Source organism: Pipistrellus kuhlii, unplaced genomic scaffold (assembly GCF_014108245.1).
Source record: "Pipistrellus kuhlii isolate mPipKuh1 unplaced genomic scaffold, mPipKuh1.p scaffold_m20_p_10, whole genome shotgun sequence".
Taxonomy (NCBI): domain Eukaryota; kingdom Metazoa; phylum Chordata; class Mammalia; order Chiroptera; family Vespertilionidae; genus Pipistrellus; species Pipistrellus kuhlii.
Window position 1 is genome coordinate 25,051,391 of NW_023425405.1, and position 25,132 is coordinate 25,076,522.

At 40.0% G+C, this 25,132-nt stretch overlaps 1 protein-coding gene across 5 annotated transcripts in view; it reads left to right on the forward strand.

The window, feature by feature from the left end:
- Positions 1-25,132, forward strand: part of CUL1 (cullin 1) — a 95,529-nt gene that overhangs the window by 32,733 nt on the left and 37,664 nt on the right. For 4 of the 5 annotated variants that reach the window (XR_006740883.1, XM_045577845.1, XM_036429150.2 and 1 more), the window contains exons 3-4: positions 19,796-19,970; positions 22,305-22,472. Coding sequence is in view for 4 of the 5 variants with exons in the window: in XM_045577845.1 (XP_045433801.1) it covers positions 19,796-19,970; positions 22,305-22,472 (343 nt within the window). In the remaining variant the exon portion in view is untranslated. Of the gene's footprint in view, positions 1-19,795; positions 19,971-20,511; positions 20,608-22,304; positions 22,473-25,132 lie in introns of those variants that run through there. The other variant, XM_036429151.1, reaches the window with a different exon arrangement.

The following is a 25,132-nucleotide window of genomic DNA, read 5'->3' on the forward strand; positions in this document are numbered from 1 at the left end:
ACTATAAAATTCACCCTTTTTAAAAAGTGTACAATGCAGTGGTGTTTAGTATATTCATAGTTGTGCTACCATAAACATTTTCTAATTTTGAACATTTTATCACCCCCAGAAGAAACTGTGTACCCATTAACAGTCATCTCCATTCTCTCCTTCCCCAGCCTCTGGCAACCCCTGATCTACTTTCTGTCTCTAAGAATTTGCCTGTTCTGGATGCTTCATGTAAATGGAATCACACAGGATGTGGCTTTTCATGACTGGCTTAATTCACTCAGGGTAATAACATTTCCAGGCTCATCTTTTTGTAGCAGGGTTGGTGCTTCATTTGTTCTAACGGCTAAATTGTGTGAACATGACGCATGTTGTTTTCCATTCATCAGTGAGGGATATCTGGTCGTGTCCCTCTGGGCAGTGAGGAACAACGTGGCTATTAGGAATATTGCATGAATTTTTGTGTGCACCTGTATTTTCATTTTTTTGGGTACATACATACGTAGGAGTGGGATTGCTAGATCATATAATACAGAGAACACTTTTAAGCAGGATAGATAGAATCTTTGCAAATGAGAAGATATTATTTCACTCAAGAGGGTTGTGGCCTTCCGGGTATGACAGTTTTTTGTGTGTGAGGGTTTTTTTGTTTGTTTGTTTGTTTTGTAGTACAGCTGAAGATGTGATTCCAGAGATGAGATAAGGCACTTGGTTGGATTTCTGGCTTGTAAAACAAACAAACAAAATGGGAGTATTAATGTGGAGATCAAGGAATTTTTATTGTCTCTGGGGAATTGCTTAATGTGTAATTTTTTACTAAATCAGATTGGTCTTTTACCCAATAAGATGTTTTGCTCTTAGAATTCTCTTTAAGAAAGTAGAGACTTTGTTTACTTGCAGCAATTACTTAATTCTTTTACTCTAAAAGTAATTATAATTTGTAGTTCTGATAACTATAATTTTATTTATTTACTTTTCATTTTTTAAAGGTATTATATGTGTACATATCTTACCATTGCCTCCCCCATAACTATAATTTTAAATATTTTAGGAATGATGCTCTTAAATTGAGTGCTTTTTTTTTTTTTTTTTTTTTTTCCTGTTTGGTTTAAGACAATAACAGTTACATAAATTAAGAGTAGAGAATCTAACTAAATCTTAAGATATTATTTATGAAATCATAGCCACAGTTTGAATCCTGTGTGTCGGGCATTGTGCTAGGGACCATCTACATCTTACTTAAAGCTTAAATCCCCCAGGAAAGTTGGTGTAGTAGCCCTTGGTGTGAGAAATCTGGTTTCCAAAACCTCAAGTGACTCACCTAGTTGTTGTAACAACTACTGATAAATGATGATGCCAGAACTAAAGTTCTTAGTAGTCTAAATGTAGAAACTGCCTTTTATCTCCTATATGCCTCAGGATTTGTATTTGGATGAATCACATTTATGAAAGTGTTTTCTGTATTTTCCTTATGAAGTTCCAAAGAAGGGTGTTTTGATCAACTCTTTATTTTTTATTTTATTTTTTTATTGATTTCAGAGAGGAAGGGAGAGGGAGAAAGAGATAAAAACATCAGTGATGATACAAAATCAGCTGCCTCCTGTCTCCTGCATTCCCCACCCAGGAGATAGAGCCTGTAACCCGGGCATGTGCCCTTACTGGGAATTGAACCGGGACCTCCTGGTTCATAGGTCAACATTCAGCCACTGAGCCACGTCGACCAGGCTGATCAACTCTTAATATATTAACTTGTAGGATACAGATGAAATAGTAGAATGTCTACTTGTATTTATTAATTTGATTATTGAAATCCTAGGATTGAACTACTTTCACCTGCATTTTTAGTATTAGTGTTATTGTCATAAATAGAACTTGGAGTCATCTGACACATTTTTCAAGAGCACATCTTAACCTTCATTAAAGTCATTTTAATATATATAGTACTTCCTGAGATTGTGTGTTGCTATGACTGCAGTTTTATCCCAGCTCCATTTGCATAACAGTTTTGTTTTTTAAGTTATTTTCTTCTAGGGGTATATTCAGTCTCCCACAGACTCACTTAACTGTAGTGCTCTTTAAAATACTTTCCAATAGGCTGGTTTACCGTGACATCTGACACATGGGATTCTGAGGTTATGTTTCAGGTTAAGAGGCACTTTTGGTCCTAGGAAGAAGGAGCAGACTGCACCTCACTGTTCTGGGCTTACTCTTGAAAGGGTGAAGAACCTTATTGAGCAAGAGTGGGTTGGAAAACTGGTAGGTTAGATTAGGACAATCTAATAAAGCTAATTTGTTCACTTTTATTTATCCTGGAGATAGGCCTGCCATGTTTTCTAGAGAAAGGAGCCTACTTGTAGATGTGAAGTGACATTCTTAGAGCCCTTAGGAACCTGTGGAGTATATGGTTGCTGTAATATGATGATGGGCTGTTACGCAGCATAAAAGGTTTTCTTTTTTTCCAACTCAGGATGGCAAAGGAAAGAGAAGGGAATTCAGAGAAAGAAAAGATCTCAGAGCATCTGCAGTCAGAAGAATCTAGTTCAGTTTCCTTTGTTTCCAGCCACTTCACAGAGGCTTCATTTTCTACTGAAGTTTCAGCCTTGAGCCCTTGCTTCCAACTCTGTGTGTTGTTGAGCACTTCCATGTGGTCCCAGTATCCTGGGATGTCCCACATGCATATATATAGTTACAATGCAACGAGGATTTTTCTTTCTGCAGTAAAGTACAGGAGCTCTCCTACCCAGTACTCCTATTAGGGGTGTCGAACTCAATCAGAGAAGGGGCCAAAATCTAAAATCCAGCCTAAATCGCGGGCCGAATGGTTTACTGAACAGTCATAAACTGTCATTGTGATGGAAACGCAGCGGAGTGCAGTGATGACAGCGCGGTGCGGGCCACATTGCAAGGCCTGGCGGGACGGATTTGGCCCGCGGGTCTTGTGTTTGACACGTGTTAAGTTTTCTTTTTTTTAAACTTGAAATAGAAAAAAAAATTCTTATCAATTTGTGGGCACCATTATGTTTCCTGTGTTGTGCCTGGCTCAGAGGACAGGCCAAGATCCTGCTAGTGAAACAGGCACTTACGAAGGGAATGTTATGCAAGGTGAGGGTCCCTATGGCATAGCCAACAGATTCAGTCTCATCTAGTCTAGGCTTGGGCTGTCTGATTGAAGTTTCTCTTTGTTTTTTGTGAGGCCCCAGGTCTACTTTCCCTCACTTCCAGGTCAAAATCTTTCTTTCTTCCTTTCCTTTCCGTCCCGTCCCGTCCCGTCCCGTCCTGTCATTATACACCTTTAAACTATCATTTTAGTTTTCCTAGGAATCAATTTAAACTTTCATGTTGAAATCTTTATTTTTCTGTCTGCGTAAGTTCTCATAAATTTTAGAGTTTCTGTTTTTCTCCCTGTAGTTCTGTGAGCTGAGTTAGTTCATTCCATTTTCTTCAAAAGGGCCTATTTTTTCAAAATCTTTTCCTCCAGTTTGGTGAAGGAGAGATGGGAGGGGGGAGGAGGAGGTCAGTGAGGAGGAAAAAAGGGACAGCTGTGATACTTTCTTTATTTCTTTAATTGATTTTTTTACAGAGAGGAAGGGAGAGAGATAGAGAGCCAGAAACATCAATGAGAGAGAGTCATCGATCAGCTACCTCCTGCACGCCCCCCCAGTGGGAACGTGCCCGCAACCAAGGTACATGCCCTTGACTGGAATCGAACCCGGGACCCTTCAGTCCGCAGGTGATGCTCTATCCATTGAGCCAAACCAGTTTCGGCAGCTGCGATACTCTCAACCGTAAAGATTCCTTTAAAAATCTTTTCCCCTCCCAATACACTAAGGATCACATTCAGTGTTCCTAGTAAGTTATGATACCAGCATATTCATACTTCACATTTAACTTCTGTTCTGTGACACAACTCGTGGTCTCTGGAGCGGGGCTTGCTTCGCCCGGAGTAGACCTGCTGAGCCTTGGCAGCCGCAGAAGGTGCTCTGCAGGAATGATGTGCCAGGACGTGCTGGTCCCGCTGGTGCTCTGCACCTGCCCGCTGTGTGCTCATGTTGCAGCTGCTGCTGCCACTCTCAGGTCGGCATGTTTTACACTCCTTGGTTCTTCCGAAGGAGCTGGGGTCCAAGGGAAGGTTCCAGCTACAGAATTCTCTTCCCTTTATTGAAACTCAAAATTTCAGAAAAACAGGTCAAATAGAAAGAGTAACATTTTGTTCTCACGGTAGATTAGAGATGATCCATGTCCATTTGGAACTAACAATTAGCTTGTATTTATACCCAGAAAGAGGCACTAAAGATTGTAACTGGTTCACAAAAAGAAGAGCAAATTGTCAGTAGGCATATGGGTAAATGATAACCTCATGATGATTATGGAAATGAAGAATTAAAAGTTTTAACCTGTCAGGTTGAAAAGTCTTAAAGAAATTATAGGGAGTGTTGGCAGGAGTGGAGGAGCCGAAGCACCTCCGTTGTCAGGTACGAATGTTAGTATCTTTTTGGAGAGAAATTTAGAAATGTAAAGACGTAAAAATGTACCCTGACCCCAGTGATTTTTTTTTTTTAACTTTATCCCCCAAAAATAGTTGTATTCAAATTGTATGTGCAAGCTATTCAGAATAATAATAGGAAACAGTTGGAAGCAGCTTCTGTCTTTAATAGTAAGAATTTGGTGACCATACGTAACCATTAAAAATTTATTGCGTATTCATTGACACGTAATGTTTGCAGTAAGAGAGAAAGCAGGATATAAAGTGGTATGTGTACTGTGAACCCCTGGCACACCCTATTTGGGGGGGGGGGGGACTTTCTACTGCCCTTATTGAACATGGCTATTCATAGTAGTTGGCTTATGATTTTTAAAAATGATCTGTGCTTTCTAGATTTTCAGTATATAGATAGCATGCATGTAAAAATATACTTGATTAGTTTTTGTTAGTTTACCTCAAGCAAATGAAAATTGTCTCTACCTTTCACTACTGAGTTAGTACTATTAAAGTAGTTTTTAGGATTGAGAAATTATATCTATCCTTGAGAACTCACAAAATTCATAATTATATTGCACTAGAGGCCCAGTGCATGAGATTTGTGCAGTTGGAGTTGGGAGGGGGGGTACCTCAGCCCAGCCTGCATGTCCTCTCAGGGACTTGGAGCCCTTGGGGGATGTATGACTGACTGCTTAGGGACTGAGCCATTAGTTGGATATACTTAGTGCTGCTGCGGAAGTAGGAAAGGTTCCCACAACAGCCGCTGCACTCACCAGCTGTGAGCCTGACTTCTGCTTGAGCAGCACTCTCCCCCTGTGGAAACGCATTGACCACCAGGGGCCAGCTCCTATATTGAGCGTCTGCCCCCTAGTGGTCAGTGCATGTCATAGTGCCAATTCTGCATTTTGAATGATTTGCATATTAGCCTTTTATTATATAGGACTAGGAGCCCGGTGCACAAATTTCTGCACCTTGAAAGGAACGGTGGGCCATGAGGCTGCAGTGGGCACAGGGGCAGGTCCCAGCCCATCCTCCATGCCTCCACTTGGCCCCTCCTCCCGTGGCCCTCAGTCCTCTGTCTGCAGCCCCACTTCTGCCACCACCAGGTGCCGGGAGCAGGTGCGAGCTCCCATGGGACCGTGGTGTGTGGGAGCAAAGAATTTTCAGTAACTACCAGAGGCTCGCCTCCATGACGACTGGCACCCTGCCTTGGTCTGGCACCCCTGCTCACCTGCTCCACCATCCCACCACAGCCAACACCCTCCATGTTCTGCGCTCTGCCATCTGCTGTTGACACTCACCATTTGCCACGTGCACTTCCTGGTGGTCAGTACACATCATAGCAACTGGTTTTCACTTGTTCTGCTGTTCTATTTGCATATTGGCTATTATATAGGACTAGTGGCCCAGTGCACGATATTCGTGCACGGGGCGGGGTGTCCCTCAGCCCGGCCTGCAACCTCTTCAATCTAGGACTGCTGGCTCCTAACTGCTCGCCTGCCTGCCTGAGCACCCCTAACTGCTCCCTGACTGGCTTGATTGCCCCTAACTACTCTCCCTTGGCCTCACACCCAGAACCCAGGATTCCCTCCCTCTGGCTGACCACAGGCACCCGGGACCTGGGCTGGCTTTGCCCAGCCCAGCTACAGTCACAGGGGACGGTGGGCAGGTGGCTTCAGCCAGGTTTCAGGTGCTGGCGCATGGGGTCAGCAGAGGGCGGCTCCTCCGGCTGTGTGTGGCCCAGGATGATGAGGTGGGCAGCTTTTCTGTCTCCCAGGCCACAGCCAGCCGCAGGCGCTGGCTGGTACGCTGGTACCAGGACCGCAGGCAGGTGGCTTTGCCTGGGCCCAACTTTATTAGAAAGGATGTGTGGATGGTCATCTGGAAGACGGCTGGTCTAATTAGCATATTACCCTTTTATTTGTATAGATTGTTGCCTCTAGAATTGAGGGTTTTTTTATTAGTATGAATATGGTACTTGCAGCTTTTCTGTGTGATTCATGGTGTATATATTTAGAGCATTTTGAATATTTGTAAATCTTACAGTTAGTTACAAGCGGTCTTTGCTTTTGGAATATGCTATTAAATGCAAACTGATTTGCCTTGTCTTATAATTCTATCTAACCACAGCCTGGAGAGGACTTAGTTCTTTCATAATTTTGCCAACAGACTGTACTGGCTGGTGATAGGCCTGCTACTCTGGCCACTTTGTAGTGCTAGTCTTTGCAAATGATCTTATTATGAGTTCATTGTTGGAATTTCAACTCTTAGTTCTGTTGAGTAAGAAGTGGCAGTAGAAGATGGTTCTATTCTGTTTAGTTTTGCTTATTTGAATTGATGTTTAAGTCATAGGTCCATAGAGATGGAATATGACTTAAGAATTAATGACTACCTGTAGAGTCACAGAGACATCCAGACCTCCGCTGCCGTACAATAGCCATTGTGTGTGTCAGTCAGGTATGTGCCCACACCCACAGCAGGATGGCCTCTTTTCCTAGTATTTGAGGCATCAGGGAGGCATTTGGGAAACGTCTGCAGAAAGATGAGCTTGTATGGCTTTGCCTGAGACCTTTTTGCATCTGATGTGACCCTTTTTATGCTGACTTGTCCCTACCAATCATGCAAAACGTGTGCCTTGGCAAGTGATTGAGCAGTTCCAGGGTGACGAGCAGGAGCAGACTTGGCTCTCACCACAAACTGCCACCTATTGAACCGTCCTGCCTGCCTGTGGGGGGACCTGGGCAGATCCCAAGAGGATCGAGTGTCTGCTTCCAAAGAGGTATTCCAGGAACCTTCTGAAATAGCCTCAAGTTTTAAAAGTATATTTGTATGTGGGTTTGCCAGACTCTGGCTGCCCTAATACAAAACAACTAACCTGTTAACTGCTGAATGAAGCCTTTATTTTATTGCCTTTTAGATTTTTAGTTTATTTTTACCTCCTTGTGGATTTTCGTTTTCTTATTTCCTCCTAACTTCTATATTTAACCTTTCCTCTGAATCTATTTTGTTCTTGCTTTAAAAGTAATTTTAGATTGATTATTTTTCTCCTAATTATTGGTCATATTTATTTTATTTTTATACTCATCATAGAAAGTAAAAAAATGATTACTTAACACATAATTGGGCATGTGTTGGAATGGTGAGTGGTATGGTCTGTGAAGGGACAGAAGGAGCCCCGATTCCTACAGAGTAGCTGGATGCTAGAGGCTGGGAATTTCTTGGCTTGGAGAAAGGGCACCAGCAATTCAGGAGTGTGCCCATTTCAGAGTCCTTTAGACATGGATCACTCCCTGCAAGACCATGCACTCAACAGTCATGGTGCTTTCTCTGGCAGCTCACTGAGATCTGCTTTTCTCTTTTCTGATATCGTTCCCCCACATAGTGTGGTTGATGCAAAACTGAAGGAAAGCTGGTGTGTTGGCAAAGCCCTGTTTGTCAGGACGGGGCAGGGAGGGGGAGGGGACGGAGGGCTGTGCTTCTTTCTTCAGTGCCATTCTTTTGTAAAAGGTGGTTCGCTGCCCCCTCAGAAGCATTCCCCTCGTGTTTGTATATAAACTCTGTGTCTACTTCCTCTTAAGAAAACCCCAAGTATCTTTCTCCCAGCCAGCATTTCACACAAAGAGCAGGCTTAGGCTGAAGTCTCCCACAGTTGGAGACAGCTACTACCCCTTTTGTGGGTTGAAACTGTTTATTGGGGGGGGGAAACTGCATGAACTGAAGAGAAGATCCATTGGGGAGCTTTATAATGTAACGTTTGAGTTTTATATAAGTTGTCCTGTTTAAAATACTGCATTGGGAATCCAAAAAGGCACACAGCGCAGGTCCATAGCTTTCCATCCATGTTTTACTTACATCTGAGCAGCAGGCATCCTACGGCTGCTCACTTGGGTACTAAAAACGAGTGCTATATGCAGTTTAATCTTTCACACAAACAACTTTCTAATTGTAAGTATAAGTAAACATATATCTATAGGGTTTTTGGTGTTTTCTTTTTTGTAGAAACTGTTCCCTGATCATTGTTCATGATAGAGAACTAGGTCTGAAACATTCCTGTGAGTGAACAGATACAGTCTTCTGACCTCATGCCATTTTCAGCTTATATCTAATCACTTGTAACTTTGGTTGTGTGGTCCAGAAATAAGTATCTCTGCTAGAGCCAATAGAAAAGTTTATAGTATTTGTACTTTAGTCAGAAATAGGAATTGCCTTAATGGTTGGTCCTCTTACCTGCATGCTGTTAGAAACGTGGAAACCAAAATTACTTTTGGCAGAAAGCTCTCCAAATGTGTAATACATTTATTTCTAGTAATTCATAGTTAGGTCAGTTTTTTGTTTGTTTGTTTATTTGTTGTGTGTGTGTTTTGTTTTTGTTCCTAAATTTTAGTATTCTGAACTGTATATTACAATTTCTTATCCTATTTTACTTCCCTGTTCTGTGGATATTTATTCTGGTTTATGTTTTCTTCTTTTAATATATTTTCTTGATTTTTTTACAGAGAGGAGGAGAGGGATGGAGAGTTAGAAACATCAATGAGAGAGAAATATTGACCAGCTGCCTCCTGCACACACCCCACTGGGGATGTGCCTGCAACCAAGGCACATGCCCTTGACTGGAATAAAACCTGGGACCTTTCAGTCTGCAGGCCAACGCTCTATCCACTGAACCAAACCCGTTTCACCTGTTTTAGGTATTCTTAAAAGCTAACTCAGACACCTGCTAAGTGAAGATGAGGGATTGTATGTGTGCAAGATGGAGTGTCTATGATGAGGATTGTTGATGGAAGTATCTGATGGGTAGGAAGTATCTGATACTTTCATTGTTAGGAAGTATCTGATGGGTAGAGTGTTGATGGTCTCATTTCATTGTTAGGAAGTATCTGATGGGTAGCGTGACAGCCGACATTGCAGAGATGCTAAGAGGAGAGAGAAGGTTTTGATGCTACTATGGTTAGAAAGTTTCATGAACTAGTAGAGTTTGTGAACCTCAGAGGGTGACTGTAGGTAAGAAGAAAAGGAAAGTCTCACAGTTTTCCTGGAGGGAGGGAGGTATAGGTGGGAAGCAGCGCTTTCAGAGGACATGCTTTGGTGGCTCGGGTAGCTCTGTAAGAACTAGATGACTTGGGTAGTTTAACTGGCTTGGATAAAGGATGGTGCCGTTTTGTTGTGAATCTTTAAAATCAGGTGAATTTGTACTTTTTAAGTCGTAGGTCCATAGATATGGAATATGACTTGAGAATGAATGACTTCCTATAAACAAATTTTAGGAGGATTAATCTGGAAACGGTGGGATTGAAATGGGAAAGAGATCAAAGGCAGGAAGAAAATAACTTGTTTTTAGAAGGAATAATCCTAAGTGTGATGTGTAAAGTGAGCTAAGATAGTGGCCATAGAAATGAAACACAAAAGGAGCAAATTACTGGGCTTCATGTAATTTCTGCTGAAATTTGTGTTTTGACCTTTTCATCTGAGACATTACTAAAATGATAGTAAAATAATTTTTAGCCTGGCCAGTGTGGCTCAGTGGTTGAGTATAGACCTATGAACCAGGACCTGGTCATGATTCAATTCCAGTCAGAGCATATGCCTGGGTTGTGGGCCTGATCCCCCCCATTGTGGAGTAAGCAGGATGCAATCGGTCATTGCTTCTCTCATCATGTCTCTCTCCCACTCCCTTCCTCTCTGAAATCAATAAAAATACATACTTTTAAAAAGAATGAGAGAACAGACATTATAAATAGATAAGAATGCAACAATTTTTGGGAAGTTGAAAAGCTGATGGAGGCACGGTACTCATTACTGGGGCATAGGAAACCTCAGTTTAGAAGGTACTAAGAGGAGGATGCTAGCAAGACAGCTACTGGACCTGCAGGACCAGAGAATCTGGGATCTGCAGGCTCTGGTTGGACAGGAGGTCGAGGTGTGAGACTGGGAGGTGAGTGTTAAATTCAAAATCGTCTCTGTCTACTCCCAAGCACAGAACACATGGCAGCAAGAGCCTACTTCCCAGGCAGAATTGTTGCTTGTATTTAGGGACCAGTTTTAGAAATTTGGGGAAGGAAGCCTGGCAGAGGTTGACATAAATAGGAACTATCAACAGTGCTTAGGGTAGAAAGTTCACAGTTGATGGGTCTCCAGTTCATAGCAAAATACCGGTGGTGATGGCTGGTGACAGAACAGTTCTGGAAAAACTGAAGACCCTGAAAAATAAGCCCACTTATTAACATGGGAAGGTACGGCCGTCAATGGCCAGCTCCCAGATGGAAGAGTCACCCAAAACTGTGGCCCACCATGCCCACTCAGGCCAGTGGCATTTCCAGTGGGTTATTAGCACCTTATCACTTAAGGATTAATAAATGTATGGAAGGACAGAATAAACAGGTGGGGAAAGGAAAATAAAGACACTGATAAAACAGGGTACAAAAGAAATGTTTTAAAAATTGTCATTTATGAGAAGATCAATTTTTTAGGAACAGGACGATAAGAAAACTCACATCTGAAATGGTAACTCAGACTCTAAAAAGAAAAGTAGGAAAAGAAACCGAGAAGTAACCCAGAGACCCAATATATGACTGTTAGGAAGGAATTCTAGAGAAAAATGGAGGAGACGCTTAAAATGTATAATACTACATAGATAATATAATTTCCTATAACTGAACATGCTAAATTTCAAGTGACAAGATAATTAAGAACAAAAGCACAACCAGGAACAAAGTAATGACATTTCTGTGCAGAAAGGATAAATAAAGATACCAGAACCTATGGATTGCGGTAAAGAGAGCAGATTAGTTTTGGGATTAGTATTGTCTAGTAGGCCTGGAGAGCAGCCATTCCACAGTGTCGCCACAAGACTGGGGAGCTCTGGAAATTGTTGCCAAAATTAAGACCATGGGTGTGATAAGTGAAACTCAGCCTTAAGTTACCAACAGAAATGTGTAGGATATCAGAAGTTTCAGCATGCTTAGTCTGCCTTCCCATAGCAGCTTCATGGAAAGGAGAGTGTAGCATACTAGTGTGTCCCTTTCATGTAAGGCTGCTTTCATTCAGGATGTTCTTGAGGTTTACCCATGTTACTGTAAATATCACTAGGTCTTCCTTTTTATTATTGAGTAATATTCTGTTTCATTAATATGGCAGGTTTTTAATTAATTCATTCTTTAATGATAGATACTTGCTATTTCCATTTTTAGGTATAATGAACAAAACTATTTTGACATTTGGAGTTGTGTGATAGCTTCACCAGCACTTGGTTTTAGCTGTTGTAGTGGGTGCATGATAGTATCTTTGACTTGGGTTTCCCTAGTGATTAATGGTGTTGAGTCCCTTTTCACATGCTAGTTGATTATTTCTATGTCTTTTTTTAAAGTATTCTAGTCTTGCCAAAACCGGTTTGGCTCAGTGGTAGAGCATGGGTCTGCGGACTGAAAGGTCCCAGGTTCGATTCTGGTCTGGAGCATGTACCTTGGTTGCAGGCACATCCCCCCGGTAGAGGGTGTGCAAGAGGCAGATGGTTGATGTTTCTCTCTCATCGACGTTTCTGACTATCTCTCTCCCTTCCTCTCTGTGAAAAATCAATAAAATATATTTTAAAAATAAATAAATGAATAAAGTATTCTAGTCTTGCTGTGTGTTTTTTTTTTTTTCCATTTTTAGCTTACTATACTTTTTATTATTGGGTTGTAGGAGTTGATTTAGGGTATCAGTTTTGTCAGATATGTCTTGCTAATATTTTCTCTCAGTCTGAGGCTTGCTATTCATTTTCTTATTGGAGTTCTTGGGTGAGCAGGTATTTTTTATTTTGAGAAAGCTTACTTTGTTTTATTTTTCTTTTTTAGTTATGTGGCCTATAAGAAACCTTTGACTAAATCATAAAAATACAGTTTCTCTCCTAAAGCTTCATGGTTCGCACTTTTGCATTTAGATCTAGGTCCACCTTGAGTTAATTTTGTGTATGGTGTGAGGTAGGGCTCAAGGTTCATTTTTCCCCTCAGTGGCTATTCTATTACTCCAGTGTCATTAGTTGAAAAGACTCTTCCCCAATCAGTTGCTTTGGTGCCTTTGTTAAAATAACTGGTAATATAAGTGGTTCTGTTTCTAGAAGTGTTTCATTGAATTATTCATCCATCCAAAAGGAATGATTACTAATTTGTAAAGTATTTTTGTGAGTGGAGGTGGGGGGTGCCCACTTGTCCATGGAAATCTTTTGCTGTCATTTCTTAATTACTATAGCATTATGAAAACCCTTGAAGTCAGATATTATTACATCTTCCAGCTTAATTCTCTCCTCTCCTGCCCCCCCAAGATTATTTTGACTATTCTAGGTTCTTTGCATTTTACTATATTTTATTTTCAGCTTATAAATTTCTAGCCTAAAAACTACTGGGATTATAATTGAGATTGTATTTAATTTTTTTTTAAGTAAGTTCTATTGAAATATAACTCACATGCCACAAAATTATCCATTTAAAGTGTACATTTCAGTGTTTTTATTATATTCACAGACCTGATCAGCTATTACTACATTCAGTTTTAGAACATTTTTCATATCTAAAAAAATTAAAAAAAACTTTGTTCCCTTTAAACTCTCATACACTTACTCTCCCCACCTTCTACTAAATTACTTTCTGTTTCTATAGATATAAAGTCTATTCAGAACATTTTTTTAAATATATTTTATTGATTTTGTACAGAGAGGAAGGGAGAGAGATAGTTAGAAACATCGATGAGAGAGAGAGTCATCGATCAGCTGCTGCTTGCACACCCCCTACTGTGGATATGCCTGCAACCAAGGTACATGCCCTTGACCGGAATCGAACCCAGGACCTTTCAGTTCCCAAGCCGACGCTCTATCCATTGAGCCAAACCGGTTTGGGCTCAGAACATTTTTTATAAATCTAATCATAATGTGGCGTTAAGGACTGAATTGTGTGCCCCCAAAATTTATATGTTGAAGCTCTAAACGCAATTTTATAGTACTAGGAAATGTGGCCTTTGGCGGGGGGGGGGGGGGGGGGGGGGAGAAGTAAGATTAAATGAGGTCATAAGATAGGGACTTAGCCGGATAGGATTGGTATCTTTATAAGCAGAGGAAGCAACACCAGAGAACTTTCTCTGAGAATACAAGGAGAAGGCAGCTATCTACAAGCCAGGAAGGGGGTCCTCACCAGAAACCAACCCTGATGGCACCATGGTCTTGGACTAATAGTCTGCAGAACTGCTCAGTGCTCTGATAGTGTCAACAGTAAGTATATACTTCAGTGAAGGTTTCTCTGTGATGAATGCTTATAGGTATAATTAATTACCATATCAAAAAGGATGTAATTGGAGACTTTGAATATTTTCTAATTTTATTCCAGAGAAGTTGTAACTGTGTGCACTCTGACCCCCTCTTCTCTCCACACACTCCCCTCCCCCCTCCCAGCGGATAGAAGCTCCCATTTTCCTGCATTTGGGCTACCATTAGGTTTGCTTTTTTTTCTTTAAACCTTTGTTAATTTAGTGGCTTCAGATTAATATGTTGCCAAGAAACAGAAGTCAGGCTGAACCAAATAAGCAAAAAAAAATTCCCTGGATGCAGAGTAAAGCTGGGTGCTAAGTAAGAATTATGAGCCTCTGTGGGTTTATGGGCTTTTAAGGATTTTGATGAGAGGTGGGTTGGAAGATGGTGCCACACAGAAAAGTCAATGAAGCCTTGTGCCCAGGCAAGTGGTGGGAGTAATGCCCCTGTGTCCTTGGAAATCTTTAGTGAGGAAATGAGCTGGGAAACAAAGTTATTGACCCACACTTCCAGGAAGGCAACTAGGAGACCATCTTGGGCTGAGTTCTGGATGTGAGGGTAGTATGAAAAGTCTGTCTTAAGAATTGGTCGCGTCAGGTATGTTTGGGGTTTGAGTTTGTCTACCAACTTGTTCCAGGGTTTCTTCAAGCTCGAAATGAATGTGAAAACCACTGAAAGTGAGTTTTAAAAGTATATGATGTTACGAAGCAGAGGAGAGAGTTCACAGGAGCAAGTCAGCACATAGAATGAACAGAACTGGGACCTCAGGAACTGCAACAAAAGGAACTTTAGAGAATAAGCACCCCTAAGTATGTTAGAGACAATTAGTGATGTGCAGGATCAGAAATGTGCAGAACAAATACTGTGGAGAATAAGATTTTTAAAAGGACCAGGAAATTGTACAGATGTAAAATAAAATCTTTAACAGTAATTAGCAAATGTGACACAGCTGAGAGAATCACTTAATCAGATGGTAGATTCAGGAAAATTAGGAAGTTTGAACAAAGAGAGAAAGTGATGGTGAATAACTGAAGAAATAAAATGAGATAGCGAAGGAAGGTGTCCAACATACATGTAGTAGAAAAGATAGGAGAAGATGGAATGGGGGGCTTCAGAGAATATAACCCAAGAATTTATCAGAATTAATGAAAAGCAAAATAGGCACACCAGATTTTAAGGTGACTATATGAATACAAGTAAAGTGTGTAATGCCAACATAATGAACTATAGTGTAACACGGAATATTGACCCATAAGAAAGGGCAAAGGGAGAAAACAAGCATAAAGAAAAATAATTAGCTGAAACCAGTTTGGCTCAGTGGATAGAGCTTCGGCCTGTGGATCAAAAGATCCTGGGTTTGATTCCAGTCAAGGGCATGTACCTTGGTTGCGGGCACATCCTCAGTACGGGGTGTGCAAAAGGCAGCTGATCAATGATTCTCTCTCATTGATGTTTCTAACTATTCCTCTCCCTCCCTCTCTGTAAAAAATCAATAAGATATATTTTTTAAAAAAAGAAAAGAAAAATAATTAAATTAGAAAACAAAATATGGTAGCTATTAAAACACAATTTAGCAATATAAAACAATAAAATCTTAAAACCAAACTTGTCTATCAGAGATTATTAACTCAAATTTTTTAAAGTGAATTTTCAGTGGTGGTGAGCATAGACACAGCAAAACATGAAAGACATGAAAATTGTAAGGAGTTAGGGTATAGATATTTGAAGAGAAGTCTATTGAATATGATAATTTTCTAAGGCACTATTGTTAGGAGTAAACATATGTCTAATAAAAAGAACAAGTCACTGGGAATATAATTTTCATTTGTGTACTTGCTAATAAGGCCTCCAAATTTAAATGACATGTGGTAGAGAATTATAAGAGAAATTGTTAAGTCCATAATTGGATAGGGAGATTTCAATGAAAAATATGCAATACCACATTTAATAAACAGACATTACCATCAGTATAAAAGATTTTTTAAAAAAATGTTTTTATAGATTTTTAGAGAGGAAAGGAGAGGAATAGAGAGAAACATCATGTATCAGCTGCCTCCTGCATGCCCACTACTGGGGATCGAATCTGCAACCCCAGGCATGTGCCCTGACTGGGAATCAAACCATGACCTCCTGGTCCATAGGTCAATGCCCAGTCACTGAGCAACACCGGCCTGACCAGTATAAAAGATTTGAAAAACAGACTGAACAGCTTTCTCTGATGGGTCCCAGCAGTCAGAGAATGGATATTGCCTTCAAGCACAAAGAAAATCATATTTAGCTCTTAAGTCTCATCACATTTCAAAGAAACTGTCAAAAAGATAGCATCTTCTGATTAATTTTAAAATGAAAAGGGTTTTTATGGTAAAAAACAAAAACAACAAAAAAAAAACTTTGAATCTAAAAAGTTCTAAATCACTTAAGAGAACTAATAATGGAAAAATAATGTATAACTAATATGGAAAACACATATCAGCCCCTGGAGTTGCAGCCAAAGTGTTATAGAGGAGAAAAATCTGTAGTTTTCAAAGCTTTTATTAAAAAGAGCAAAGTGGAGAAATTGCAATGCTAAACAATCAAAGCAAGGATTTATGGGGGTTGGGGAGCAAATGTAAAGAAATAAATTAAAAAGAACAGAAATTTACAGTGATTAAAATTAATAAATCACACACAAGCTTCTTTAAAAAAACTAATAGACAATCCTCTGGCAAAATTAATTATAAAAAAATATTTAAAATACAGCCTTTTTTATTTTATTTTAAGAGAAGACTAAACAATTGGGCAGTCTAAAAATAGCAATACACTATAGTGGTGGGAAAGGATAGACCATATAATGCACTGTGTGGGACTCATTGCTCATTATCATATTCAGTTGTATTGAAGATAGATTAGAAACTTCAATGTGCAAATCAGATTTAAAAGAAAATAAGAATCATGCCAAAAATTGAACCCACCAAATGATCATTAACAACAAGAAGTGGATAAATTGTTATATATCTGTACTATGTGATATATTGCATACAGATGGAGCTGTCACATCTTAACAGGAGCAAATGTGCAAGTTACAACTTGTGTAATCTAAAGTTTGAAAACAAAATAATTTCATATATAGTTACACAGTAAAATAGAAAAACTTCCATAGAAATGATAGGCACCAAATCATGGGTATCTTTGCCGCTAGGAGCAGTGGAGGGAAGAGTGGATTATGGACCAGTACCTAGTAATAATCAGTTATAACCTGTACCCCTTATTTCTTAAAGCATTAGGTGGGGTTTAGATGGAATGAGATGAGTGGGAAATAGTAAGATTTTTTTTCCAAATTGGGTCATGAGCTTCATTGTGTATTATAATCTGTGATTCTCTTTGCATTGGAAACATTTAACAAAATGATTCATTCTTTAAGGCATAGTTTTTTTTTTTAATTATTATTACTAAGTTTGAGGAATTTGGGGAGGAGGCCACTAATACATATTTCTTTTAGCTTTTGGATTTTCTGTTGGAATATTCTGTTTCCATAGAGATTAACTTTTTATATTGCTTTATTTTTTAAAAATAAATTTCATTGATTGTTTGTATTACAGAGAGGAAGGGAGAGGGATAGAGAGCTAGAAATATCCATGAGAGAGAAACATCGACCAGCTGCCTATTGCACACCCCTTACTGGGGATGTGCCTGCAACCAATGTACATGCCCTTGACTGGAATCGAATCTGGACCTTTCAGTCCACAGACCGATGCTCTATCCACTGAGCCAAACTGTTTTCAGCACAATATATATTGCTTTAAATTACCTTAATTTATTAAAAATAGAAACTCTTTGTAAGTTTAAGATATTTTTTACTAAAATACTTTCAAATTATCAGATTTACGACTTTGGCCTTTTCCAAACAGATCAAAAAAATATTCTTCTGTATTTTCTTTGTTTTATGTTTCCAGTCTGTATATTTTCTTAGTCTGTTTATAATATACTAATATTTTTTTGTATGGCTTATTTTTAAAATTTTCTCTTGCCATAATATTACTGAAAAATCTATCTTTACCCACTGGCTTGGAATGTCTCTATTTAATAAGTTCGTAAAATATACCAGTAAAGATTATATATATATATATATATATATATGTCAGAATATTCTGTTTTATTGATATTTTTCTACCAGAATCAGTGTCTATTAATTTTTTTCCAAGTAAAATACATGCTGATACATTAAAATGATATTAAAGGTTATAACAAAACTAGAGGCCTGGTGCACCTCAGCCTGGCCTGAGCCCTCTAGCAATCTGGGACCCCTCGGGAGATGTCAGACTGCCAGTTTCAGCCCGTGCAGACCAACATCCCCTGAGGATGTAGTAGTGCATGAAGTGGCAGGCAGGCAGCTGGGGAGGAGCCTGAGCCCTGGCCAATGCTGTGCCTGAGCTCTGAGCTCTGCTTCTGGCGCTGTCAGTCAGCTGAGTGTCACTCCTGCTGTGGGAGTGCACTGACTACCAGGGAGCAGCTCCTACTTTGAGCGACTGCCCCCTGGTGGTCAGTGCATGTCATAGCAACTGGTCAGCCTACCAGTCACTTAGGGTTTTATATATATAGACTAGGAGCCCAGTACATGAATTCGTGCATCTTGAAAGGAACTGTGGGCTGTGAGGCTGCGGTGGGCACAGGGACTGGTCTCAGCCCATCCTCTACACACCCACCCAGCCCCTCCCGCCACAGCCCCCAGTTTCCTGTTTGCTTATAGTTTTATTCCTGAGGCTGCCAGGCGCCGGTAGCGGTTACAATTAGGGCCAGCACCAGTAGCAGGTGCGAGCACCTGGTGGGACCACGGCACACGGAAGCAAAGAATATTCAGTAACCACCAGAGGCTCACCCAATGACAGCAACCAGCACCCCGCCTTGGTCTGACTCCCCCACTCACCTGCTCCACTGCAGCTGAAGCCCTCCATGTTCTGCGCTCTGCCGCCTGCTGTTGACACTCACCATGTACCACATGTGCCCCCTGGTGGTCAGTGCACATCATAGTGGCTGGTTGTTCAATTGTTCTACAGTTTGATCTATTTGCATATTAGCCTTTTATTATATAGGATAGTGCTTCTCTTCCTCACCAACCCTCATTCCCATTCTCTCCACTGCCTCTCCCCAAAGGCACCTGTTTTAGACTTTGGCTGTTTCTTCTGTTTGTTGTTGTTTTTACACATCTCCATAATTCTCGATAGTGCATGTCCAGTTCTTGTGGCTCATCATTTCAGACACCTGCAACTTTTCTGTTGGAATAAAAGGATTTGGTCTTTTGCCTGCCTTCTCTTCTGCTTTTTGTCCTTCACCCTCAAAATGTAGCTTTGTTTAAGTCTACAGATAAGTAATTTTAAAATAAAGTTTTGGTTATTTCTATATTTTTAATGTATGTTTCTGGAAATATAGCTAAGCATTATAATAGGCTGTGATTATTACCTTTTTGTTTTTACTGAAGTAGATAATTGTGACCTTTCCTTTGTACCTGTTGCCTTTGCATACACTTGGGACAGTTTTCCTAGAGAGACTCTCATTAAATGGTCTAGAAGGTCTAGTGTTTTCTTGGTGCCCTTCCTCCTGGACTTTCCCTCCTTCTCCTGGGCTGGCTGCTTGCAAGGCTTGCAGACAAACTTATGGAGCTGGTTCACTTTTACCTTGATTGGGATGTGAATAATGGGATCTCTTCACTCTAGATTTCATTAAATAGGCTTTGTTGCATTGGAAATGTAATGATACTGAGATATTTCATAAGAAAATACATTCAGTAGAAACTAGTTTGGCTCAATGGATAGAGCGTCAGCCTGCGGACTGAGAAGTCCCGGGTTCAATTCCAGTCAAGGGCATGTACCTTGGTTGCGGGCACATCCCCAGTAGGGGGTGTGCGAGAGGCAGCTGATCGATGTGTCTCTCTCATCGATGTTTCTAGCTTTCTATTCCTCTCCCTCTCTGTAAAAAAATCAATAAAAAAATATTTTTTTTAAAAAAGAAAAAATACATTCATAGTGAACACTGTTCATATTGAGGGTGCATCTTGATTTCCTTAACTTTTGTCCAAGTCATGTTTATAACTACTGCACGAGTGTTCACCAGTCAAACCAAACTCGAGGGGCTGGCGTCCCCCCTTCTAAATCGAAAAAGGGGCAGACGCCTGGAGGAGCGCAATTTGTTGGCTTGGAATTATACAAACGACTTAAAGAATTTTTGAAGAATTACTTGACAAATCTTCTTAAGGTAAGATGTTTGACATATATATTAAGCATTTCTAATAGAACATTAAAAAGATAGTGAAATCTAATTTCAGTGCTAAATCTTTCACTGTCATTTGTTCATTGTTTTCATCGTTGAGTTTGCGTGAGGGTGTTTTTTTAATTTGTTAAATTAGATTTTTGATACACCTTAGTAGTACTCTTTCCTTAAATTGCTAACCATTTTGTGGTTTGGTTGTTAGAAATTAATGAACTGTTTAATTTAAAGCATATAATTATGAATTCAAATGACCTATATTGTGCTTGGAACACAATGAATCAGAATGTACGTGTGATCGTGAGGTTTTCCAACCTTTAGTAACCACATTTTTCCTATGTGAATCTTGCCTTTTACATACGATCGATCACGTGGTATATCTCTGAGCTACAATGAAATTATGCCCTTGGATAGGATGGGTTTCACTAGAACACCATTGCCTTCAAGTGTTGGTTCCTCTTGCTCTGAGCCTCTCGCTTGGGCAGCGATGGAGTTTTTCCCCTTCATCTTCTGCCTTTTTCTTCCCCAGTCTCCATCCTCTTTAGCAAAGGCAGTGTGATGCCTTCCATCCAGCCACAGGATGGGCCAGTGGCTCCTGCATCTGGTGCTACACGTATTACATAGAGTGAGTGAAGACGTCTCTGCTCTTTACCCTGGGAATTGGCGTTCTGTGTACCGTATTTTTCGGACCATAAGACGCTCCGGACCATAAGAAGCACCAGTTTTTAGAGAAGGGAAATGAAGAAAAAAAGATTCTGAAACAAATAGTGTCCTAAAATATTTTATGTGCATTAAAACCCAACATCACAGTCATAAACACATGTAATCAACCCTGTAAAGTAAACAGCAGCATTTAGAACCATTTTAGAGCCGGGCAAGCACACAGAGACCACACAGAGCCGGGCAAGTAAAAAAACTTTTTTTAAAGTATATGTGTAGGCTATATTTGGACCATAAGACGCAGGGACTTTTTCCCCCCACTTCTGGGGGAAAAAAGTGTGTCTTATGGTCCGAAAAATACGGTATATATTTTTAAAGATTTTTTTATTTACACAGATAATAGGCAAAAATTTCAGCATACTCCAAAATTGTTTTGTTTTTTTAATATATTTTACAAGCTAATTGGAAACTTTAAACATTCTAACAGACTGTAGTCGATTGACCACAGGTTATGACTTAGATAGTATCCTTTTCATGTTTCCTAAACTGTATATCTAATGTCATCTTACTGAAACTACTGTGTCCTCGTTTTTATTAACAACACTGTAAAGTGAATACTGAAATTATTCTTTAATATTACAGTAAAGGACGTATTTTGTGTTGCATAAAGTATTTATAGCCATATTATCAGTGAGATTTTTGTCTTTTTTAAAAGGTCATATAGTATAATCCAGAATAGCTTAACTTTACATTTGATTTCTTATTATATAAATTTAAATGAACAAAAGTGTGATTGTATGACAGTATGATCAGGTTTTCATAGGGCTGCTGGATTGCTGTGGAACATACAGTGTGGGGCTGTTCTATTATACATGAGGACCCTGAGTCTGGAGAGCAGTTACTGGGCTCACCCAGGCCCTTCGTTCCTGTCACATTCACACAGGATCCCTCCCTCTGGCTCCACCTCTGGTGTCTCCTGTACAGCACTTCTCTGTGATTCTGCCATTTCATTCTCAGTGCTAAGGGATAGTACTCTGTAGATGTTATTAATACCTAAGAAACAATTCCAAAGTTTTCTTCAAATAAAAATTTGTGATTTAAGTTATAACTCAGTAAAAAATGATTTTGGTTAATGTAGTTTCCTCATGAAGTCTTGTTAAGAAATTATACTTACTATAAAAATGTAAAAAAAAAAAAAAGCTTTAAATACTTATAATTTTTAAATAAACCTCATGAAGAAGGAAAATGAGTTAAAAAAATAAATGGTATTGGCCCATGATCTAATGAATAGGACATGTTCATTTTCTAACAGAGAAAATATATTAAATGAATGATTTTGAGGTGAATTCTGGTTTGCTAACAAAAAAGAATTACTCTTTAAAATTGAGTGTTCTTTTTATGAGTGTGTATATATATTTAACAATGAGAAAAGGGCCAATTTGAAATGAAATAATTTTTAATAAAATCCTTTCTTTAGTCCTCATGAGCCATATCCTTGTGAGAATTCAAATTAATGAGCATGTTTTTGTAAACAGAATAATTTAAAGAACCTATCTAGAGCCATATCCATCAATGTGTTTTAAAACAATGGTTGGTTTTAGTTAGCTTTTATCGTGTGTGACACAGTAGTCACTTTTAAAGCTGTAGTTCCCTTGTTTTCAGGATGGAGAAGACTTGATGGATGAGAGTGTACTGAAGTTCTACACGCAGCAGTGGGAAGATTACCGGTTTTCCAGCAAAGTTCTGAATGGAATTTGTGCCTACCTCAATAGACATTGGGTTCGCCGTGAATGTGATGAAGGACGAAAAGGAATATATGAAATTTATTCTGTAAGCCTTCTTAGAACACTTTTCAAATGTCTTTTTTCTAAGTGATCTGTCATCTTTTCAGTGGGGGGATCTAGGCAAATGTTAACCTATTTTCAGAATAGTAGCTAATTTCTCATTTTAATTTATCAATAAATGACCCTTAGTTTGTGGCAAGTAGGGAAAAGGGTGAGTAAATTCACCCTGCACACTTCTGCGATTTCTCATTAAAAGTTCCTTCTTCATTTGTTGGATCAGCTGTCAGGTTTCACTGAAAGACTGAGTCCTGGTAGAGTCAGGCCCATCGGGACCTTCCCTGACACTCCAGCCAGGGTTTGGAAACTGCTTCACAGAGAAGACTGTGAAATCCTTCCCTCACTTTATACACTAACATGATATTCAGAATGATCATTGTAGAGTTTACAGTTGAGGGTTGTTGTTTTTTTAAGACTGCGTGAAAATAAATTTTGAAACTAATTTAATTGTTAAATCACCTTCATTAATATGTTTCTTCAGTCAAGAAAGTTTTTTTGTGGCCCCCAAGCCTGCAGCATCTCTTTACCTGGGAGCCTGTTAGTGCTAATTATTAGGCCTCAGCCTAGACTTAATTAGAAACTCTGGAGATGGGCCCACCAGTCTGTTTTAAAAGTTTCACTCTTTTCCTAATAATTCTTTTTTTCCTTTTTAATTATAAGAAGTTGTTGGTTTCATAAACTGCATAAGGGGGGGGGGGGGTTTGACTTCCTTTTAAGTCAACCACGGAAATAAATTAAAATTTGTTACTGACATATTGAAGTGATCCAGCAAGCATTTCCCCCAAGTTGGTTCCTCTGAGTCTCCTCTGGTTTGTGCTGGTCCTGCTTTCTTAGCTGCCTGGTCCTTCTTCCTTTCTCCCTTCTTTCTAAGGCTGTCTTAGTAGTAACTTAGGGGGGAAAAATGCTTGGAAAAAGTTATTTTTAAAGGTGTAGTATATCTTTCCTATAAATTCTCAGCCATCACATTGTATTTTCCCACTGCCCACTGGTGGCCTTATTCTCTGATCAGAGAAGAACACTAGAGTGCATGTTATTCATGCTTTATTAAAAACTAGAGGCCTGGTACATGAGATTTGTGTATGGGGATATGTGTTCCTCAGCCCAACCTGCACCCTCTCCAATCTGGGACCCCTCGAGGAATGTCTTACTGCCCATTTAGGCCCGACTCTACTAGGCCTGGTGCACTGGTGGGAGCTGGCTGGTTTGCCATGTAGGGTATCCCAGATCAAGGTGGGAGTTCCCTTGGGGCATGGGGCTGCCTGGGCGAGGGGCCTGTAGTGGTTTGCTGACCGGCCAGGCCACCAGCCCCTCTCCCCCTCCCGTCTCTTCCACCCCCCGGCGACCCAAACAGAGGCCTTGGTATCTGTATAGCCTTGAATGGAGTTTAGGGCAGGCCAGGAAGTTTGGCTTCCTCCATCGCCAGGGAAACCCAAGCCTTCTGCTCCCTACATGGCCGCAGCCATTTTTGTTGGGACTTATCTTCTATAATTGAAAGTTTGTAGCCTTGAGTGGAGTCCATGGCCGGCCAGGAAGTGTGGGAAGCTTGGCTTCCTCCATTGCCAGCAAATCCAAGCCTCCTGCTTGCTCCATGCTCCATGGCTGTAGCCATATTGGTCAGGTTAATTTGCATACTCGCTTCTGATTGGCTGGTGGGCATGGCTATGAGCATAGTGGAGGTACAGTCAATTTGCATATTGCTCTTTTATTAGGACTAATAGCCCTGCGCAGGAATTCGTGTGCCAGTAGCTCACTGCTGCCCTCCAGTTGCTCTCTGCCACTGCCCCGCCCTAATCCTGACTCTCCCCTGTCCCCCCCTTCATAGCTTGCTGCCTTGTCCCTTCCTGTAGCGCTCCACTGCCCGCTTGTAGCCAGTAGCTTGCTTCTGCCCTCCTGTAGCTCCCTCTGAGCACCACCCCCTCATAGCTTGCTGTCCTATCCCCTCCTATAGCTCTCCGCCGCCCACTTGTAGCTTGCTACCCCACCCTCCTGCTGATTCGTGATCCAGTTACGCAGTCGGTTGTTACTCTTCACAGTGTAATGATCATTTGCATATTATGTCTTTATTGTATAGGATACTTTTATCTTAAATAGCACTTTTAGGTGTGTGTGTGTGTGTAAGTACCACTCATTGAAAGTTCAGTATACAAATTAAATGTTTATTTAATTCAGAAAGATGTCTTACATAAACCCAGTTTTATCTTTGGTTGTATTTGGGGAAAATAAGACTGATAACATTTATGCTTAAGTGAGTTTCTCAACAGTATAAATGAGCGTTACATTGTTTTAAATGTGAATACTATTTTAGCTGAATAATACCTCTCTTAAACAGTTTAAAATTCACGCATGAATTATAACTTTTTTTGGAGCCTTTTTATAGTAACTTTCTGATATAACATTTTCTGATAAAAATGTGGACATTTTTTAAAGTTTTAAAAATTATCTTCATTAAGTGTGTTGTTAGGTCAAAACTTAAATTTGGCCCGGGGAATGTTATAGATTGCTTTACAGGTGCCCTTTAAACTGATATGTATGTTCTCCTTAATCTCAATTTTTTTCTAAATTGTGTGCTGTGTTGTGATGCTTCTTGGAACTGCTAACTCAGAGGCTCTGATTTCATCATTATGACAGAGTTACTGAATTATAATCTAG